Raw genomic sequence first — 22,030 nt, 5'->3', positions numbered from 1 at the left:
CCTGTTTATCTTTGAATAAACCTTTACCTACTCTAGGTCAGGTCGGAAGAATGATTGACACATTCCCCCAGCGTCAAGGAATCTGCTAGCGAGTTATGTAGATGCCATAATTATATACTGTGCAAAATATATATACGTATAGTATATATACATTAGAATACATGTATATATATATTAGAAATATGTAGACTTTAGAAGTGTGCAGAATCATTACAACATTTTGCTTCTTTGTGTAACCCGTTAGTGGGTCACTGGGCAGGGGCATTTTATTAGAAATTTCTTTAACGAAGACTTATTCCTGGGTATGCTCCACCAGCACACACACTTCTCTTACAGAAAAACGAGCAATAGAGAAGCTGCAAATACCCAAGCCTGTTGAAGGCTTATTTTTGGACAGGGAAAATGGTCTATGGAAAATGGTATTAGTGTGAAAGACTTAGCCTGCCCTCAGGAGGTAGTGAATCCACAGTGCCTTGCGGAGCTATAAGGAAGCCTGAGTCACCAGAGGTCAGTAAAACTATAGTTAAAATTTTGGCATTTTTCTTTACTAGGTTATTGTTTTAATTCTGATTTTATTTTTTAAAAAGATTTTATTATTTGAGAGAGAGCAAGAGAGCACAAGCTGGGGGACACGCAGAGGGAGAGGGAGAAGCAGGCTCCCGCTTAGCAGTGAGCACAGTTTTGGGGCTCCATCCCAGGACCCCGGGATCATGACCTGAGCCGAAGGCACACACTTAACTGAGCCACCCAGGTGCCCCTTAATTCTTTTTTTTTTTTTAAAGATTTTATTTATTTATTCGATAGAGACAGAGACAGCCAGCGAGAGAGGGGAACACAAGCAGGGGGAGTGGGAGAGGAAGAAGCAGGCTCCTAGCAGAGGAGCCTGATGTGGGGCTCTCCCATAACGCCGGGATCACGCCCTGAGCCGAAGGCAGACGCTTAACCGCTGTGCCACCCAGGCGCCCCTACCTTAATTCTGATTTTAAAACGTACTGAAATATTGCTTTCATTGCTGAGGTTTTTGGTCGAAAAATTCTTGTGCCCAAGTTAAGTGCTTCACTCACCTCACCCTAGTCCTGGTCACCTATCGGAGTGACTGACAGCCTCATTTTCCCATGCTCAACCAGTAACAGCATGCTGAGAGTTCTAGAACTAGGCCATTCGGTCCCATGTGGGTTCCCTCAGTCAATCTCGGTTTGGATACTAAATCCCCATCTTTTTCACAACTGCACTGCAGTCTGAAACCCACCCTCATCAATCTTTGCATTTCTGTGATGTCTGTCAGACTTGCAAAATGATAGGAAGGCTTCACCTCCTTCCTTCATAGGTGTTTCCCCAATAAATCTCTTGCATGTTTAATCACGTCTTGGCATCTGCTTCTAGAAGACCCAAACTGACACACTTAAGACAAAAAGTGTATTTTAAATTAGAAAACGTGTAATATAGATTTAAAATTGTTTTTCATTTTTTTTTTTTTTAGATTTGAGAGAGCGCGCATGCACATGAAAGCAGAGTCGGGGCGGGAGAGATGTCAGAGGGAGAGGGAAAGAATCCCAAGCAGATTCTATGTTTGGTGGGGCCCTATCTTAGGACCCTGAGATCATGACCTGAGCTGAAACCAAGAGTCTGATACTTAACTGATTGAGCCACCCAGGCGCCCCCAATTTTTTGAGATTCTAAGTTGAAAGTGCAAAGCCAGGATATGCAATGTTTCTTGTTTTCAGGGAGAGAGTGAGTGCATAGGGAAAGGGAGAGATAGAATCTTAAGCGGCTCCATGCCCAGCATGGAGCCCAAGGCAGGGCTTGATCTCACAACCCTGAGATCATGACCCTGAGCCGAATCAAGTGTCAGATGCTTAACCAACTGAGCCAACCAGGCACCCCAGGATATACAATGTTTTAAAAACAAAATACATAGCCTTTGGATTTTATATACGAAGTTTTAATTAAGAAGAAGTGAAAATTTATTCAGATCAATTTATTTGAACTCACATCCAAGAAGAAACATTCAACTTCAGGATTAGAAATAAAAATGGTAACAGTCTACTTCTTGGGTAAGGGGAGGATCATACAAGCCCGACTGACAAGAGTACCAACAGCTTTGTGAAGTTAATATGTAAACTCTGTATATTCAAGTGTATATCAAGTTCATACTTGGTTTATACAGAATTGATTTAATCCTAGCAAAGTCAGCATAATTTAAGTAAACCTCCTTGAGTTTTACTTTAAGTCTGAAAGCTTAGATTTGATTATAACCACAGCAAAAGTGATTATCTTCACTTCCTGCAAATGTAATCAACTTTTAAAATAACAGGCAAACATCAATTTTACATAAACCTTATTAAGGGTAGGAGGAAACTGCAATTGTTCATCCAATTCCAGAGTCTAAACTGTAAATCCAAATTGTACAGTTATCTGTTGTCAAACCAAGCCAAGAATGTCTATTAGACTATAAGAAGTGAATGTGAATTTGCAGGATCCACTGGGATACTTTCAAAATCTATCACATTATTTTCAAGAAATTACAGAAATTATTTTCAAGTATGCACTAATGGTCACCTCTTAAATGAGAATTAACCTTCAGGAAGTCAAGCGACAAGTATTATTTATCTACATTTTATATGCTAGGAGATGATTTAGGATTGAGTAATATATTCAAAATTAAACAAAAAATAGACTCTGCTTTTATTTGAATAGGATTAATGTGCCCCAAATCCCTTTACATTGGGTTATATCCATTAGTCTACACTTCTGCTTAGAAGCCAATCCATTTAAAAAGTCACCTCCACTGTGTTGAATATCTTAATATATTAGAACAGCATAGGCAGACTCTTGTAGCATTGCTCACTTCTACTAGGTCATCAAAAAAAGAAAACCTTTGTGCTTTCTGCTCATTCTTTAGAAATAAAAATAAATGTAAAACTGATTACAGTTAAAACCAAAATTGTAAAGATTTTTTCCAAAATAGAAACAATAGTCTGCTTGACTTAAAATTTTTTGATTTGGGTATTACTTAACACACAGGTTTTCTTTTACATTTAAACATTGTTCTCTCTGTGTTGTTTCTAGAAATAATTCAGTCTACTTTCCTGTGAAATTTACTCCACCAAAATCAATATATAACCTATTTGACTCATTATAGCTAAAAGTGACAAAAAAGTTTTTAAATGAAAACTACGAGTATAAGAGTTAGGTTTCAAGGTTTTTGTTTCATAGGAAGAAACCGCTCTATTACATGGGTCTATAAAATGATCCAAACTTCAGAGAGACAGGAAGCTGATAACTTGATTTGTCTTAATGGCTTTGGCTCATGAATAAATGATAATGGTTTGTGTTTTTCTTATAAAAAGAAATGGAATTTGTATGAGTCCTATTTGCCACATTTACTCTACTTTTTAAAGGATTTCTAATTACTTAGACATTCTTTACATTATTTATAATAAGTCACAACTTTAACAGAAAGCCATTCTTTGACCATTAGCTGAAATTCAGGAAAGAGCACAGTTCGGTTCACCAAATCAATAAATCTAACCACAGGCTGACTAAAAGCTTCCTTTAATCTTCTTCCTATTAGGTCTTCCTTTAAATTAAACCATTCTCTCTATGAATTATTTAAGTGAATGGCATGGCTATAGAAAGATCACATAGGATTCTTCACACAAAAATGCTCAAGGAACCTAAAAAAATTCATTCAGAGTATTTCAGGAATTAGAGTATGAATCAAGATGCTACAGCTTAAAAAAAAAAAAAAAAAGATGCATGGTGGTGGTGGTGGGGTTGTCCTGAAAAGCTTGAGGAATAGAAAAGTCAAGTTTATTTCCTGATTAGTGCAGGATGATTCCCAAAGCTTAAGTGGCTGGTCCAGACCAGCTATTAGCAGGTAATAAGTTCCCTTTCACTGTCAAGGCTCTTCCCTGAGGTGATGCCTAAATTCTTAATTTTAATATTTTATCTTGTTTCTTTTAGCTCCATCCTGTCTCACCAATAAGCTCTACATATTTCCACCACGCTGATGCTTTCTCAACTCTGGAATTTACACTTTTCAAATGCCCACAGAATTAGAGTTACAAAATTTATATTTAGATATATTTGTATCTTTCCTCATGTTTCTCTCAAAATGTAGTCACTTGTTATATATTTCAATAATTACATATTTTACACCTTTAAAATAAATTTGTGAATACTGGATGCTCTTCCAAATGTGTCCTCACAAAGTCAGAGAAAGGGATTAACCTTTCTAAATTCCAACCCTTTAATGTTTTAAAAATTAATTTATTATTACTCTTTCCTTTTTCCTTCATGGTAAACAATTCCCTTCTCAGTCTTTATACTTCTACTTTCCATATTTCTTTTCACTGCAGCAAATACCAAAGGAAAAATACAAACTATTTCAGAGTAAATGAGTTTCTTCCCTGCTCTCATTTATTAGGTCATTTACTTCAAGGATATATATATAGCAGTATTTTGAAAATGTTGACAGCTATTAATACCTTGAAGTTGAAAAAATAAGAAAGCCAGAGAAAATATATCACAAGCAACCAGTTTGAATATATGAAAAGCTACTTATATCTTGATTTTCATATAAACATTAATTTTTACCATTATAAAAGACAACATAATTATACTTCATTTTTTCTTTATAAAATTACTCTTTAACAGAATATGTTAGCTAGTCATCCCTTAGGTTTTTCTGTACTGATAAAAAGTTATTTTTAAAAGAAAAATATTTAAAACAATAATTGTTTCACAGAAACAGAAAGTCTCATTATCAAATTCTGATAAAAAACTATAATCACGGGTAGAGTCTTACTTTACTGTTAATGTTCTTTCACCAAAAATGGATATTTAGGAAGTGTTTTATTGGTAAATAAGACAAGCTTCTCAGTGATCTACAAAAGTGTCACAATAAAGATGAGGTAGTATGAGACTTTTCTACTTTTGTAAAAGGGAAATATCATCCTCAGAAGAGATATTTGTCCCGATATCGGTGTTAATGATATCCTGAGCCTCATTACTCCACAGACAGGTGCCATAATTAGTAGTTACCCTACCTGGAACCAAGACAATCTTGAGATCACTGAGGAAAAAAATGCTAGAAAATGGTAGATTTTCTTGGTTTAATTTTGTTGTAATTGCTAAAAATCTATTTTAAAGCTATTACTGAAAAATGTCATCTTTATGTTTAGAACAGAACTGCAGGAAAGGGAAATGCTACTTCAACATAAAAGCAATGATACTTAAGAAACATCTGTTCTAACTTGGAAAGTTGAGTCAAATTTCTTTCAATCCAGGTAGAAGCAGCTTCCTACTGGATCTCAATTAGCATCAAGAAATCAATTACATGATATTAAAAATGCCAATTTGTACAAAGGGTTAGGCAGCTCACCAGAAGAAACAACTGTCTAGGAAATTATTATGCACTGACTCTTTAAAAAAGTGGAATTAGATAGGATATCACTCCATTTATCTTTATTATACTGGATAATGACATTTCTAAAAATGCTTCTATATTGGGATAGCAAATTTAAAATATTACTCCTAGTGCCCAGTACTGTTCAGTATGGCATAACCCATGTAGCTCTCAAAATGTTTTCCCTTTCTTGAAGCCACAGTAAAGACATGTTAATTCTGAAGACAGGAATAATTATTTGAAACCTGAAAATCAAAACCAACATTAAGCTTCAGAAAACTGAGCTCCATGTTCACTTCTTGAATCTTTAGTGAAGCTCACTTTAAAATAATGAAGACCACTTAGGTCTTCTTGGTTACTGATAGAAATTTCTGGCTGTTTATAAAACTGTGGCATCTTCCCAAAATAACAGGCTCAGAGTTTCTATGAAAAGGCTAATCAGAAGGAACGGTTCATAAGTAAATACAGAAAAACCCCACAGTTGCTTTAGTATGTTAGTAACTACTACTTACTAATAGTGTTATCATTATTTTTAAAGTTTCCAGTGAGAAAGGAACAATATTTGTTCTGAAGATAGCAACTCTTCTAGGCTGAGTGAAAGACCTATTCAAAAATAAATGACCACACTACAGTGTAAAAAAAAATTTCACCTCCAAAAAGTCATGTTCTCATTTGATTCTTCCTGATCAGATTAATCAAATTTAGTAATACTGCTTTACAGTTAGTATTTAAAATGAAAACACTTCAAGTTTAATTTCAAACCATTTTGTTACCTTTAACATCGCTATTATTTATTAAGTTACAAAACTCAATTACATTGGTATGGATTGTGAATTACAACACACTCAGCTTTACTAAAGAATTTTAAAACAACTCTGAAAAGGGAGATGGGGAAACTATATTTTATGTATAGGAATGCCAATGGCATAGGTTAACAAGGGAGTTCACATGTAGGAAAGGATATAAGATTATTTTTAAAGAAAATATGAAATGTAGATTATTTAACTGTGTTTGCAATGCCTACCAAATTTCAAATATCCCTGGATCATAAGCAAATTACAATTAAGAAAAAAAATTAAGTAAGTATACAATCTATTCAGTAAAAACAAGAACCAAACACCTGGTCAAAAATATTCATTAACCCCTAGTGTGTAACTTTAAACAATTAGTGTATCATAAGAAAAATAAACTGATCTGGAAGTAAAATTTAGGGCAGAGATTTATTTTGGATTCCAACTGCCCTTGTAGAAAAATTCAAAGTGACATAAGAAAAATAAAATATTAAATGAAAATATGTATATAATCGTTCCCATATTCCTACACTTTTCCTAGCATTGTTCTGGTGCATCAATCCTGAGTACTCTAACTTTTGATTTATAGTGATATTCCTTCAGATATAATTTCATAGAAGAAGGAATAGGAAGGGCATCAATGCCATCATAAGTTGTACAGTTACAAATAACTGTTCTGCATATATGCTGCAAGGAAAAGGGGAAAGTCCGAATTAAAGGAGTGGATAAAAGTGGTTCGAAGAACATACAGGCACTCGGGTCCTTATAATGTTCTAGGAGCCCAGTAATGTCGGGAGAATGGAAGACACAAGGATCATGTGCATCAAAGCTAAAGTTGTGATTCCACTGTTCAATTCTAGCATGAAGAGAACGACTATAGCGTCTAAAACTAACTGAGAATAAATAGTCTTCCTGTGCTGAGTCTCGAAGTAAAAAGGTACCCTCTGGTTTTCCCTCTAGAAGAGCTTCGGCTGCATATTTATCCATAACTCCCCAGTAACATGGATTGTTATTGATCTGAAGAAGGTCTGGTACAAGACAGTGGACATAATCAATCTGGGTATGGTACTTAGGAGGTGTTTCCAACTGCAGGATTTCTTCATCCATTTCCCATTTGGGTTTGTTTCTTTTCCTGGAACTTGTGCAAAGTGTTATAACTTCATCATCCGAATCCATATCACTATCTTCTATACTGTTATTTGAACCCAGGTTCATCACAGAGCCAGTCACAGGACCACCTCTACATGAAGCACTGTTGGTGGTTATGACACAGGGCTGAACACTGGTATGTGAGAAGCAGTTTACCTCTTCCACGTTTCTTCTTGGCTTTAGCTGACCATCCCTCAATTCACTCTGAGACAAGTCTGTGCTTACCCATTCACTGGATTTGGGATTTATAGGAGCAGTGTGTCGTTTAATAAAATGCCACCTAAAGGCTAAATCTGATCGAGGTGGGAAAGGACACTTATCTAACATGAGTTCACTGATATGAATTTTCCTTTTAGACGGTAGCCCCGAAGAGTGCCGACCACTACAGTTCTTTATTGGAAAACACTGCCCCACAGCATCTTGCAGTTTCTGTTTAAGAGATCGGCCTAAAAACCTATGCCCACAGGAATGATCTAAATCCAACTCGATGGATGAACAGCTGTACTTCCTTTCTTGGCTCCTTAAAGGAACTTCAGTTTTCTCTACAGCATTCACCGCTTCAGCATCTGAACAACTTTCACTCTTTTTTGACCAAGATAATTTCTTTCCACTCCACACATAACCGTCCTTTCTGTCAGCACTTCTACTTCGACTAGTTTTGGGCCTTACATCTACATTTTTGCTATTACTTTCATTATTTTCTGCCATTTTAACGAATTATCCACAAATTCCAGTGTTATAAATACTGCTTTTTCAGTTTTTCCAGCAGGAAATTTCTTCTGGGCACTCTCTGGATGTATCTAAAGGGAAAAAAACAAAACAAAACAAATAGGAGTCACTTGTCACTTTTTTTTTTAAGAGACAGAGCGAGAAAGAGTGCATGAGCAGGGGAGGGGGAGAAGGAAAGAGAGAATCCCAAGCACGCTCCATGCTCAGCACAAGCTAGTGTGCAGGGGTGGGGTGGGGGCGAGGGGCAGAGAATTTCAAGCAGACTCCCCGATGAGCACTGAGCCCAACATAGGGCTTGATCTCATTACCCCGAGATCATGACCTGAGCTGACACCAAGAATCGGACACTTAACCAACTGAGCTACCCAGGCGTCCAACTGTTACTCATTATGTATACTGTAGTTTCCATACTAAGCCAAAATCAGACATAAGATGAAAAAGCATAACTAGTACATTAACAAGATAAGAGTACTGGATATGTTGGAAGGCAGTTCCAAGATATTTTGTTTTCACTTAAATGATCTGCTTTACCATATACTAATAATTTCATAGTATCCGGGAGTCAACAATCTGTGTTCCTTTCCCACAGCTAATTTTCAATGTAGATTAGAAAAAGTGAGGCCGCCTCCCTTAGTCCAACTGAATGCTCAAAATGTGAACAATTTCTAGTCTTGAATATATCTTATGCCAATCTCTCCTCCCCTTATTTTTATTTCACAGCAGACTAATCAGTGAATTGTTTGTAAGAGATAGTGAGAAATATATGACTTGGTGTTTGAGAACCACTACCCTGTAGTTCCCTCACTTCCCACTCCTTGCTTTGTTTCATACTGATTGAAAAGATGAACTTTAAGTTGTAAAGGCTGTTAAAAATTAAATAATCACCACCGAACAATAGGAATGCCATACAAGTATTCCCAATGCAGTTTCGTCAACTCACATCAGTAATTTGTCAACTTCACTATCAGTCTAGGCAGTTTTTAGGAAATATGGAATTGGATAAAATTTGCTATTTTACACATAGACCCTGGTATTTTTCTTGGTAATTTTGAGAAACAAGCAGATAAATTTCTATAGGGCAATGACTTTCCTATAAAACTGGCTAGATATACTAGAATTTACAATGTGAAATACTGAGTTTTATTATGACTAATAGCAATGATTGGTGATAGAGGGGATTAATTTAACTATTCTTAGGTGGAATAAGAGTTAAGCCCAGAATTGGGGTTAAGGATTCTATAATCTCAATATTTTGCTAATGAAGTTTGAATGTGGAGAAAATCAGTCTCACTCAGCATACCGATTACAATTAAGTTTCTGATTATATCAGAGGAACACTATAATCCCAACAGTCAAGTAAATGTTTAGAGCCACTTGAATGCATTTTCAAAGCAAAAGGATTTGAAATAAGCATCTGTAGTAGCAAATATGATTGGCAAGTACTTAAAAGTGTGAACTAATGAATCAGACTTGCCAAATAAAATATTCCATTTCTGAACACTGAATAGCACATGGTGATTATACACATTATTTTGATTTAGTGAGCTCACTAGTATATACTCATTTAAAATCCATAGGGAAAATATTTTAAAATCTATTTTGGAAGATACATCCTCACTTATTATACCAAAATTATATTCAACATTATGTTTTGGCTGTTTGTTAAGTTCCACTGAGCAAAAATAAACAAGAAGCAACAAAGAAGGCTGAAGAATACGAAGTCATTGATTAGAAGAGATGCTTGATATTAAGAGCTTACACTTGAACATATTTTTCAAGACAAAAAGTAATAAGGGAGCCCCAAGCAGATCTTTTTCGTTAATACTACATAGTTCCTACTTTTTCAATTCAATTGTGAAAAAAACGTAAGATTTGAAATGCCTGGTGATTTACAAAAAGTATCAAAATAGCAGTTTATTAAACTCTATGACCAACTTTACTCCACTGGATATAAGCTCCCTCATCTTGCCTATTACCTCTACATTGTACTATTTCTTCCTTCACTTCTATTATCAAAGATAAGCTCCCTATCTCTGTTCTTGATGGCATTCCCACCTTTACCAGGGACTACTTCAGTTTTTCTCTCTCAAGTTCTCTCTGCCGTCAATAACAATCAAATCTCCTAAAAAATCCTTTAGAGATTCTAATGCTTCCTTTAACTATGACACCTGCTGCTTTCCATTACTAATTTCTTAGTATTATAACTTCATTTCCCCTCAAAATGAGAATAACTTTTTGTTTTCTTCTGATTATAAAACAAATAATTGTTTGGTTTGAAATGGCCAAGTGAAAATCTTTTTGCTCTATCCTCTCAGAAGTCAACCCTACCTTCAACAAGACTAGCAGATGTCTGTAACCTGAATCACAAAATATGAGGATAGAATATGAAGGGAGGAGCAGTAAATAACTCAGCAGCAGAGAGGTGGGTAACACTAGGCACACAGATGACATGGATGAGAAGCAAACCAACAGAGTAGGCAAAGTCCAGGACCCAGAGGCACCAGATGATACAGAAAGTGTAGGTGGAGAACAGGGTGGAAAATGGAGAAGCAGGGTGAACACATGCGTAAGTACAACTGGATCTCTCCAGTTTTCACTCCTACACTTAGAGGAGATGGGATATTTATCATTTGGAGAAACTGAACTAGAGGGGCTCAGGACTTTGGATATCAGACATAGAGGGTAGAGGGGAGATTTGGGACTAAAATCAGAATGAAAGTTCCTACTTCCTTCTTCCACCCAACTCCCAAAACTCCAGCAGCCAGACTTACACCTTCTATTAGGGGATTAAAAGATACTTTGCTGAAGAACTAGAATGGCCAAAGAGAAAAGATTTCTAGAAGCTGACAGCTGGGACTCTGCCAATAAAAAGCTGGGGCGGGGGGAGGTGCCTGGGTGCCTCAGTTGGTTGAGCTATCCAACAGTGGACTCTTGATTGCAGCTCGGGTCATGATCTCAGGGTTGCGAGATCAAGCCCCTCACCAGACTCCATGCTCAGTGGGAAGTTGGCTGGAGATTCTCTCTCTGCCTCTGCCCCTCCCCTGTGTGTGCACTCTCTCTCTCTAAAAATAAATAAATGAATCAAAAAAACCCACAACCGAACAAACAAACCTGGAAGGCCACCCAAGCATGCAGAAAAGCTTGCCAGTCCACAAGCCCCACCTACTCACACACAGCTGTCAGGCAGCATTGTTGTGCTTCAGTCACTCCAGAATATGAATGAATAGTCACAGGTCATCAGACTTTTGAGGAAAGCCTCTAACATAAACAACAACAGAGGCTAAAACAAAAAACTGAGAGAAAACCACAAAAAGAACAGAAAATAAAATTGATTTCTTCCAGGTTAAGAGAAGATATTATACTTATGAATGAGTAAGAGGAGTTTGGGACAATCAGAGAATAAGAAAGTTTTGTAAATTAAAAATATGATTACAGAAATAAAATATTCAATAGGAATGTTGAAGAATAAATTGAGTAAATAACAGGAAATAGGAAAAAAATGGTTAACTAGAAAAGGTAAGAAAACTAGAGGATCAATATAGACATTTCACAGAAAATAACAACAAAATGAAGGGGGGAAATTACAAAAGAAACTATATTAGAAAATTTCCCAGAACCAAACATAAGCCTCCATACTGAAAGAGTCCACTGAGTACCCAGCACAATGGGGGAAAAATACACACTATGCTACGTTATTCTAACATTTTAGAACCCTAGAGATAAAGAGGAGATACTAAAGTTAAGAGGGTAGATGTTGTGTTAAGTATACTCACCACAGTTAAAATAAATAAACAAATAAGTAAGTCCAAGCCAAAAAATATATAAAAATTAAAAAATAGTCTTCCTGAGGGAAAAACGTCACAAAGGACTGTAAATAAACGGCATCTGGTTTTTCAACAGTAACAATGGAAGCTAGAGGCTAGTTTTGGAAGCTAGAGGCTAGTTTCCAACTTTGAAGAGATAGCCAGCCAAATTATCAACCAAATATGAGAATAAAATAAATAAATTTTCAGACATGCAAAGCATCAACAATTTTACCTCATATTGTAAGACACAATCTTCTAAAATTAGAGTCTATACCCACAACAAAAAACATAACCCAGGAAATTAGATTCTTTTTTGTTTTTTGTTTTGTTGTTTTATTTTTAAGATTTTATTTATTTATATGACAGAGAGAGAGAGAGCACAAGCAGGGGGAGAGGCAGAGGGAGAAGCGGGCTCCCCACTGAGCAGGGAAGCCAACACGGGGCTCAACCCCAGGACCCGACCTGAGCTGAAGGCAGTCGCTCAACCAACTGAGCCACCCAGGCACTCCAGGAAATAAGATATTTAACACAGGAGAGAGAAAATGTGAATTCTTAGGATGATGAAGAAGGAAAGCCTCTAGACAATAGGGTATCCAGAGAAACTAGTCCATATAACCACAAAAGGCCACAGGCTCCAAGGTGGAAAATCTTGAGGGGAAAAAACAAAAAAAAGAATTGACTTCTGGAAAATTCAACTAAGAAGAATACAAACAGAGGAAGAATTAGGTAATTATTTATTACACAAAAATTCAAGAGTTATACAAAAAGAAAACAGAGTTGTGAAACAGCTGGCTCAGCAGTGAAAATATCATTTACATATTCATCAAAATGGTGATATAAATACAATAAGAAAACATAAAGAAAGGAAGGAGACTAAAAGAGAGTTAAATCCTCATCTATCATAAAAGGAAGTCAGGTGATAATGTCTGGTAACTGATGAATCAAGAAAGAAGTATTAGCATATGATTTAGAAATATAAAGGTAAATATATTTGAAAATATAACTAACAGTTAAAAGATTGAAAGCAGATGCCTTTGGAATGGGTAGGACTGTAGCATTTATCTTATCTAAGCTTTCAACTTAATTTTTAACCTGGGTGCATGTATCATTTTGATGAACATAAATAACAGTAATTCATACTCATCATGATTAATTCAAACTAAGCTTAAAGTTATGAAAAAAACCCAAAAACTCTCCATAATCCTACCATTCAGCAGTAACCATTTTAACATATTCAATAGCTCTATGCATGTATATGACAAGCAGCATTTCTACAGCACAGGAATGGCAGCCACTAGTAGAATGGTTTGAGTCCGGTTTATTTTATACAGCCATATGACTTGAAACCTCAGTATCTTCATCTATAAAATAGAGATATTAATGCTATCTATTTCATTCAGCTGTTGGGGATTAAATGAAATCATGTATGTAAAGCACTCAGCTCAGATCCTAAATGTACTAAATAATTGATAAATGTTCTTTTTTTTTTAAAAAAAAAACCAGATATTAGATATATTGTTTTATTAAAGCACATAAGCCAGTTTAATAGAAATAGTCATGGGGCATTTGGTGATACAGTCGTTGGAGTGTCCAACTCTGGTTTTCCGCTCAGGTCCTGATCCCAGCCCCATGTCCAGCTCCATGCTCAGCATGATGCCTGCTTGAGATTCTCTCTCCCTCTCCCTGCCCCTCCCACCACCCACTTGTTCTCTCTCTCCCTCTCTTTCTCTCTCAAATAAATAAATAAATCTTAAAAAAAAAAGAAATAGTTTATAATGACATCACAGAATACTTCCATCTCTAGTCTAATTCTAACTATAAAGTTTATGAGCAAATATAATTTTCAGGAGGATAACATGTTTCCATGAAAAAAGATCAATATGCCAGATATAGCTGGAACTCAAGAAACCATGCAGCTAGATAACAATTTGACATTTTCCCCCAGAGAACTAATTTCCAGCCTTATTTTATATAAGCTAACATGCCAACATAACGGATTTACCTCGGCAAGGCTTATCAACTTGTATATAATAGGTACTAATCAGTTAAGTATCTTTGGATTTTCGGTTAGCTGCTCTTATATGTGCTAATGTTGCAGGTGTCCATAAAATAAAGTGACATACCATAGCCCTAAATGAATGTTTCATACATTTACTTATACTTAAAGTGTTAATGCACAGAAAATCTTGACTTAGTTTTGTATGTATCTCAGAAGTATAGCCTTCAATAAATTTCACATAGCTATTCTTTTGCTAGAAAACTGAGTTCATGCTTCAGAAGTCCCTCCCACTTTTATAAATTATGGCAAAAATATACGATCCAAAATGTCATTTAATGTTGTAGACTTCAAAGTAGTAAGAAAATTTAACTTCTATTTATATTTGTATAAACATTAGAAAAATTAAAATTCATTAATATTGAATATATGGTTGGCAATGTTCCCATCACTCATTGTCAAATAGTCACTTGTTGGATGGTGTCCTGTTCCTAAAGGAAGAGTGGGAGTTCCAAAAAGCTGAGGATTTGATGGCAGTCCTCTCCATTTCTTTGTTTACCTTTAGTGGACTGCACCTGCTTCCATGTTGCTAGATTTGTAGATAGTATTACCTTAAATAGAATCTTCACAATACTTTGTAAATAGACACAATCATAGACATTTTATAACATATTAGGTTTGCTAGTTACCTCAAACTACTGAAGTTGTTGAAATTTAAGGTGTTCTAAAATTGATGATCTTTACTGGGATAAGTGGCTCTCAGAAGCTATTTAGCAGATATATTAAAAAAGAAAGGCAAAACAAAACATTTAATTGGTCACTTCATGGTATAGGTAATATCTTAATTACTAAGAAAGTAACCGCTTAAAAAATTTTGCGCTACAGAGAGATCTTTTTAGAAAAAGATATTCAGAATTTCCTTCACTATTACATGATTTCATTACAAAAATGATAAAAATGCATCATATGTATAAACTCACATCTTTATACTTAGATACATGGAAAAATAATTTTCTAATCTCTTCCACAAGTTTCATCAAATCTTAAAATTCCTTTTTTTTTTCTTTTTGAGAGAGTAAGTGCATGCAAGGGATGGGGAACATAGCGGAGGAAGAGGGAGAGAGAATCTTAAGCAGGTTCCACGCTATGTGGAGTCCGACGTGGGGCTCAATCTAATGACCCTGAGATCATGATCTGAGATGAAATACAGAGTCAGATGCTTAAGCTTAACCGACTGAACCACCCAGGTGCCCCAAACCTTAAAATTCTTAAAAATAAAAAAATTCAATCACACTGTTCTCAATAAAAGTAATTTTTAGTGAGAACAAAATTATTTTTATTGTTCTATTTTTAAAGAATAAAGATGAATTTCAGAAAAGTGCTTTGGTGTCTTGCCTACAGTGGTAAAATCTAAAGGTAAAAAAAAAAGTGTTGGGTTCTGAATCTTAATGAATCCTTTCAAATAGCCTATTAGTTCTTGGAATTTTACAAACTTTGTATAAATGAGGCAGAAGAGACACAAAGTGATAAAAAGTGGCTTTCCTACCATTTTTTTATGTATCACAGAAATCAAAGATGATACTTTATTTTTTTAAAAAAGATTTTATTTATTTATTTGACAGAGGGAGAGACAGCGAGAAAGGTAACACAAGCCGGGGAGTGGGAGAGGGAGAAGCCGGCTCCCAAAGATGATACTTTTAAAGGTGCTGACAAATCAAAGATCTTTGCTGGTAATTGCAAAGTTTTTTTTTTGTTTGTTTGGGTTTTTTTTTTTTTAAGAGGGTGAAAAAATCACTTGGGAGAAGATTGCTTTGGCTCTTGATTCAATAATTAATTTTTTATGAAGGCAGCTAAATTATATTGCTCTGGGGAGTACACAGTGACGTCTTTTAAAAAATTATTTCTTAATGAGCAAGAGGGAAATATCTAAAAAGCAAATTTATATAAAAGCCATTTTCAGGAAAACAAGTTCCCAGATTCCCAGTAGTCATTTGATCCCAGATTCTATTGCAAGGACAGTAAACCTAGAATGAATATCCAACATGGCCATTCTACTAACAAAGATTTAAATAACAATTAATTAGTTCTACTGAATAAGGCCAGGTAGGTGATTTTAATTCAAGATTTCTACAGAAAATTGTTAAAAAGCCAATAATTAGGGGCGCCTGGGTGGCACAGCGGTTAAGCGTCTGCCTTCAGCTCAGGGCGTGATCCCGGCGTTCTGGGATCGAGCCCCACATCAGGCTCTTCTGCTATGAGCCTGCTTCTTCCTCTCCCACTCCCCCTGCTTGTGTTCCCTCTCTAGCTGGCTGTCTCTATCTCTGTCAAATAAATAAAAAAAATCTTAAAAAAAAAAAAAAAGCCAATAATTAGGATGCCTGGCTGGCTGGCTCAGTGGGTAGAGTATGCGACACATAATCTTAGGGTGGTGAGTTCAAGCCCCATGTTGGGCATGGAGTCTACTTAAAAAAAAAAAAAAAAGCCAATAATTAAAGGATTAAACTTCATCTATCTGAAAAATTCATTGTATTCTCTAGGACACTGGATACCAGAGCATTAATGTATATATTAATTATTCATCGAACTACTTTATCTACAATGCTGATGCATGTCTAAGACCAGAATTCATGTAAATACTAAATTAAAATAAATTTGATCCTAAAATAATTATTACACTACATAAAGAACTTAGTAACAGGGGCGCCTGGGTGGCTCAGTCATTAAGCATCTGCCTTTGGCTCAGGGCGTGATCCCAGGGACCTGGGATAGCGCCCCACTCCCCTCTCAGCAGGAAGCCTGCTTCTTCCTCTCCCACTTCCCCCTGCTTGTGTTCCCTTTCTCACTGGCTGTCTCTTTCTCTGTCAAATAAATAAATAAAAATCTTTAAAAAGAAAAAAAAGGAACTTAGTAACAAATTATTGCTCTGCTAGTATTTCAGCTCTGGGAATTTCCTGACCAAATCCGCAACTCCTAAGTTTACCTGCTATTATGTGTCCCAAAAGTCCCTGAAAGCATTCTGACCATATTCTGTGATATTTGAATTGGATTCTGTGGGTCATAGTCCTTAACATTTGATCATAGTTTGATACTTGAGGAGGAGTCTGTGGAGACATTTAGGGCCCACAAAAGGAATATACTGGATAGTAGATGACAGATGAATTCCTTGAAATGTTAAAGAAAAATACAGGGGCACCTGGGTGGCACCGCGGTTAAGCGTCTGCCTTCGGCTCAGGGCGTGATCCCGGCGTTGTGGGATCGAGCCCCACATCAGGCTCCTGTGCTGTGAGCCTGCTTCTTCCTCTCCCACTCTCCCTGCTTGTGTTCCCTCTCTCACTGGCTGTCTCTATCTCTGTCAAGTAAATAAATAAAATCTTTAAAAAAAAAAATAAAGAAAGAAAAAAATAAAGAAAAATACAAAAACCGGGTTTGTTCATATGAAAAAAAACTAGTAAAATGTTTTGGTTTTTTTGTTTTTTTCTCATAACAAGAGCAATACAGGTTCATTTTCCAATAAATATTTTAGTGTCTGTCATTTTCATGCTACCAAGTCAGCTCATGGGACTTAATTGGATTAATAAAACAAACAAAAGGAATTACTGATTAGTACCACTACACCCTCCTTCTCCCCACACTCTCCACTTCTTTCCCAATTATAGTTTGCTTATGCCAGTGTCCCCCAGTCTGTACTTTGGTGGACACTAGTTCTAAAAGATGTTAATCCACATTCTAGAGAGACAGGGGTTTCCTTGTTAAACAAGTTTAGGAATAGCTTCCCCTCTGAAATATTACAATGCGTATTTAGCAAAAGGTTCTGAGAGGTCCTTCAGTTAAGAAGCCTGATTAAGCCATAGTTTCCTGTACTTAGCTCACACAAATCCTTCTGGAGCAAATTTTAGGGGAAATATTAACTTGGGCTAATATTTAAATATTGAGCATGCCAAAGAGAAATGTCCCGGAACCTGTCACCAAAGAAGGTTAATCTAGAGTGAAGAAAGAACAGAAAACTAAGAGCTGGCAGTACCTGGACTTTTAAAAGTGGAAGGACCTTAAAAGAATCTGAGAAACCAGAATATTTAAGATATATGATTGTAACTCTTTAGTGAATAAACTGAATTAAACAGATGTATAAAATAAAGGCAGTCAATGTAGACATTTTGGCCTATTCCCTTGCAGTCTTCTTTCCTGTAAGAGTAATTTAGTCTGAAGAGAAAATTGTAATGCTTTAAACATCTATAAAAAACAAACAATTTAGTTTTTCACTATATTATATTTAAAAATGAAGCATGGTGCAGATGAAATAGCATGAAGGGCTAAATCATCAAACATGGGCTAAAATTCAGACTTTGTCACATACTAATTATATCATCTGATTTTAAAATCTCATTTAGCTTCAGTTTTCACATTGTAAAATCTGGATAATGCCAGCTGTCTTATGTTTTTACTGCCAGGATTAAGATGTATGAAAATAGCATACATTGAGATTAATGAAAATGCATATTAGCTAGCTTCTAGTAGTACTCAGAACTTTTCATGTAGAAATTAATTTCAAAATGAGAGGTGGGGAAGTGGCAAAATTAAAAAAAAAAAAAGGAACAAGAGGAAACAAAGGCCACATGTAAGGCTTGAAAATCTGAGGCTGAGGAGGCTTCAGCATTTCTGAAATATCATAAAGCACTTTATATTACTCCTGATATTAAACACAGTTTTTTTAAAAAGTTAAAAAATTTAAAATTCTTTAAAAATGTTATGGGTGTAAATAACTAAACCTTTAACGATTAAAAAATGTAATTTCTTGCAATCTAACTTAGTAAATACATAGATTTCAACAGAAAGAATAGGCAAAGTTTTTTTTAACTGATTATAAATTATTCTTTCCATTGCTTTATAATAATATATACCCTTATATTTAAGCTTGGGTGACAAGTTTTACCAATACAAGCTTTAACAAACTAGTATAAGGTGACTCTAGACTTAAATAAAATGCTTTCATGTCCTGATGTGTTTTACGAAATTCTAAGTTTCATGGCAACAATTATGATATGGAGTGGCAGTGTGGTAGACTGCCCTGAATCAGAAGGTAAAAAACCTGACTTCTATTTCTAGTTTTGACATTTGGTAGGAGTGTGACTTTGGACAAACTATAACCTCTCTGAGTCCTGGTTTCTTCACCAATAAAAGAGTGATTATATCCATCTTGCTGTGTAAGGATCCATGTAAAAACACAAATACTGTGGCTGTGTTTAGCCACAAGAACTGGAAAGCTGGTAATAGAATTTTTACTGTATTGCCTTTTATACCTTAGGAAGTTTATACCTATGCAAGCATTATTTACACCAAAAATAAATTAAATAGGCTGGTAATTTTCAGGACATCTTTAGAGATATACAAATCTTCAGATTTCTAAATTGCCTTTGATATTATTTTCTTTAATACTATGTTCTCCTCAGCTATTTCTTATTTTTATTTTTTAGAGAAAGAGAACACGAGAACACACATGCGTGAGAGAGATGGGGGTGGGGGGGACAGAAGGAGACAGAGACTCATAAACAGGTTCCATGCCTAGTGTGGAGCCCACCTGGGGCTCAATCTCACGATCCCCCCTGAGATCATGACCTGAGACGAAATCAAGAGTCAGACACTTAACCAACTGAGCCACACAGATGTCCCTCTCCCGGGAGGACACTGGGTGGCTCTCTTCCAGCTTATCTTTCACATAATTAGTGATTTTTACATCAAGTACATATTTTGTTGAAAAGGCATTTTTAAAACTCCTTTCATAAGGCAATACTGACATGTGTCTTAGATAAACTGAATCTCTAAGAGTGTATGATGTAGATAATACTCATCACCATCAGCAGAATGGTAATATATTTATGTTTTCTCACCCTATTGCCCTTGAGAACACTTGTGAGCGTAAGGGTACTATAAATGGTCACAACAGAGGAAAACTAACGAATCTTCATAGCACTTTAAACTGTGACCTTGGTGTCATTTTCAGTGAGTTCATTCAGCTACCCACTCCTATGTGCCATGCACTGTTAATGATAAATAGATCATCTGGAAAATTTTGATAGCCAGATCAATGACAGCTACAATGGATTTTTTTTTAAGGCTACGTTATCCTAAATAACCACACAATTTTGCTAACATTTAAGTTACATGCATTTCATTACCACACTATCTTGTACATGTTGTTTTAATGTCTGTTTCCATCAAGACCATGAACTCATTGACATTAAAATTTGTCATCATTTGACTGAAAGAGAAATGTAATACTAGCAAAAGTAAGAATATATCTTTTAATACTTGAAAAACTTTAGAGGATAATGATTTAAACAAAAACCAAGTCTATTTTAAATAAAAGCACTAAGTACCCACCCAAAGTACCCAGTTAATAACACCAGACATTAGTAACAACTAGTGTTATACATCCATGAGTATCTCCTATACACTATAACTAACAATCAATGGAAGCAGGTATCTCCATTTTAGAAATAAGGAATCTGACATTCAGAAAAGTAAAGCATATTCAAGGTCATACAATGAGTAACTGTCAGAGCAAAAATTAAAACCTGGGGCTGTTCAACTCTAAGGCCTAAGCTCTTTCCATACATGTGAAATTTGTAAAGGAAATTTTTCTTTAACCTATGGATCAAATGGCTTGATTGCTAAGGCAGAGTGAAGGGAGAGAAATATAGACACCATTCAGTTTTAAAGTCACATAGTGTTATAGATGTCATAGTTAGGGCATTTTATACCTGTAACTCTTGTTCCAATTTACAGATTCTTCTTATGTTGAGCTCTGAATAGTACTACCTTGAAATCTCATCAAGATACATGCAATATAGAGATGAATATTAACAGAGTTCATCTTCAATTCCATAGTCTATCCAGTGATATTGACTTGGATAAAAAAATTACAAATTAGTTTATCTAAAAATTAATGAATGATCTCCAAATAAAATTAAGTCACTCAGAATCATCTCAGGTATCTTTTGCTGTCGTGGAAAATCCACAAAAGTTTCGCTATTTTTCCACAAATTCCAAGTTCATTTTCAGCCAATCATTCTTCCTCTTCATTAATATACCACTTAAGTATCTAGGAAGCCTATTTGGAACCCTAGCACTCAAAACAACCTTCACAGAATGCCAAGACAGTAAGAACAATAGCACCATTTGTGTAACTGTGCAACTTTACACAACGGAACTAGATTGAAAAACAATGGGAAATGTCTACACCAGAAAAACGTCTCACTTATGTCCTAAACTAGTGTCTGATGCAGACTGGAAGGTGGGTACCACAAAAATATGTAACTGTGAAGGTATTCATCAGAGCGGTCTATCAACACATGGGAGAACATGGGGACACAAAGCATGAATTTAATGGCCAAGACCTTCGTTCAGATTTTAAGGAGCGAACGAAGTATTCAACAATATACTTTAGTTCGGGCTCTTCCTTTAGCTCTAAATATGCAGTTCAGTGAATTTTAGGTGGGTTTTGTGCGGGGAAACCCAAGTTACTTTCTTCTTAAGGGATATATGTAGAGTCCTCCCCATATAAGCCTTAATGTGCAGGCCATACTTCTAGGAACTGAGAACTGAGATTAAAGTCTTCCCTCCTTTATCTCTATAGAAACGACAAGGTGAGGGCACGAAAGATGCCAAGATTAGAGGTTTGAGAAGGGTCTCGCTCCCCTCGAGAGAAGATGCTCAAAGACTTCATTCTCTAACCGGGCCCCAAGGAGGAGCTGGTCACGTTCAAGGACTCGGATATGGTTGCATGTTAGGAGAGCCTGGAAGGTGACAGCAGACCCCAATCGGCAAGGCCAGGCAGCAACCACCCTTCCCCCACTCACCTCTCAGAGCGCAGCTTAACTGGCGCTGTCCGAGTAACTGCCGCCATCACCATCGCCATCACTCAGAGCGCTCGCTAAGGTGGAGAAGGGAGGCCCAGCCACTCCTGCACCTCATGTAGGTCCTAAAAGGCGGAAGCCTTTCTGCAAGCCCCCAACCGTCGGCGCTGAGTTCCTGTCTCACACATTGCGGTCACCGCCTCCACCTGCTCCCAAGGCGCTTCCATCACTTCCGCGTTCGGCACCCTCCCTTTCTTCCTCACTCCCCCAGCAACCGGCTTTTTCCTTTGCAGGCG

At 36.2% G+C, this 22,030-nt stretch overlaps 1 protein-coding gene across 1 annotated transcript; it reads right to left on the bottom strand.

Moving 5' to 3' along the window:
• Positions 1-1,963: 1,963 nt before the first annotated feature.
• On the bottom strand, positions 1,964-22,011 carry SOCS4 (suppressor of cytokine signaling 4). The gene is made up of 2 exons (XM_002930541.4): positions 21,738-22,011; positions 1,964-8,150 (listed from the first exon to the last, which is right to left on the bottom strand). The coding sequence occupies exon 2, from the start codon at positions 8,056-8,058 to the stop codon at positions 6,739-6,741; it is 1,320 nt and encodes a 439-aa protein (XP_002930587.1). The 5' UTR covers positions 8,059-8,150; positions 21,738-22,011; the 3' UTR covers positions 1,964-6,738.
• Between the last annotated feature and the right edge of the window lie 19 nt (positions 22,012-22,030).

This window comes from Ailuropoda melanoleuca, chromosome 20, assembly GCF_002007445.2.
Source record: "Ailuropoda melanoleuca isolate Jingjing chromosome 20, ASM200744v2, whole genome shotgun sequence".
Taxonomy (NCBI): Eukaryota; Metazoa; Chordata; class Mammalia; order Carnivora; family Ursidae; genus Ailuropoda; species Ailuropoda melanoleuca.
The sequence above is the reverse complement of the archived record's forward strand: the minus strand, read 5'-3'. Positions and strand labels throughout refer to the sequence as shown.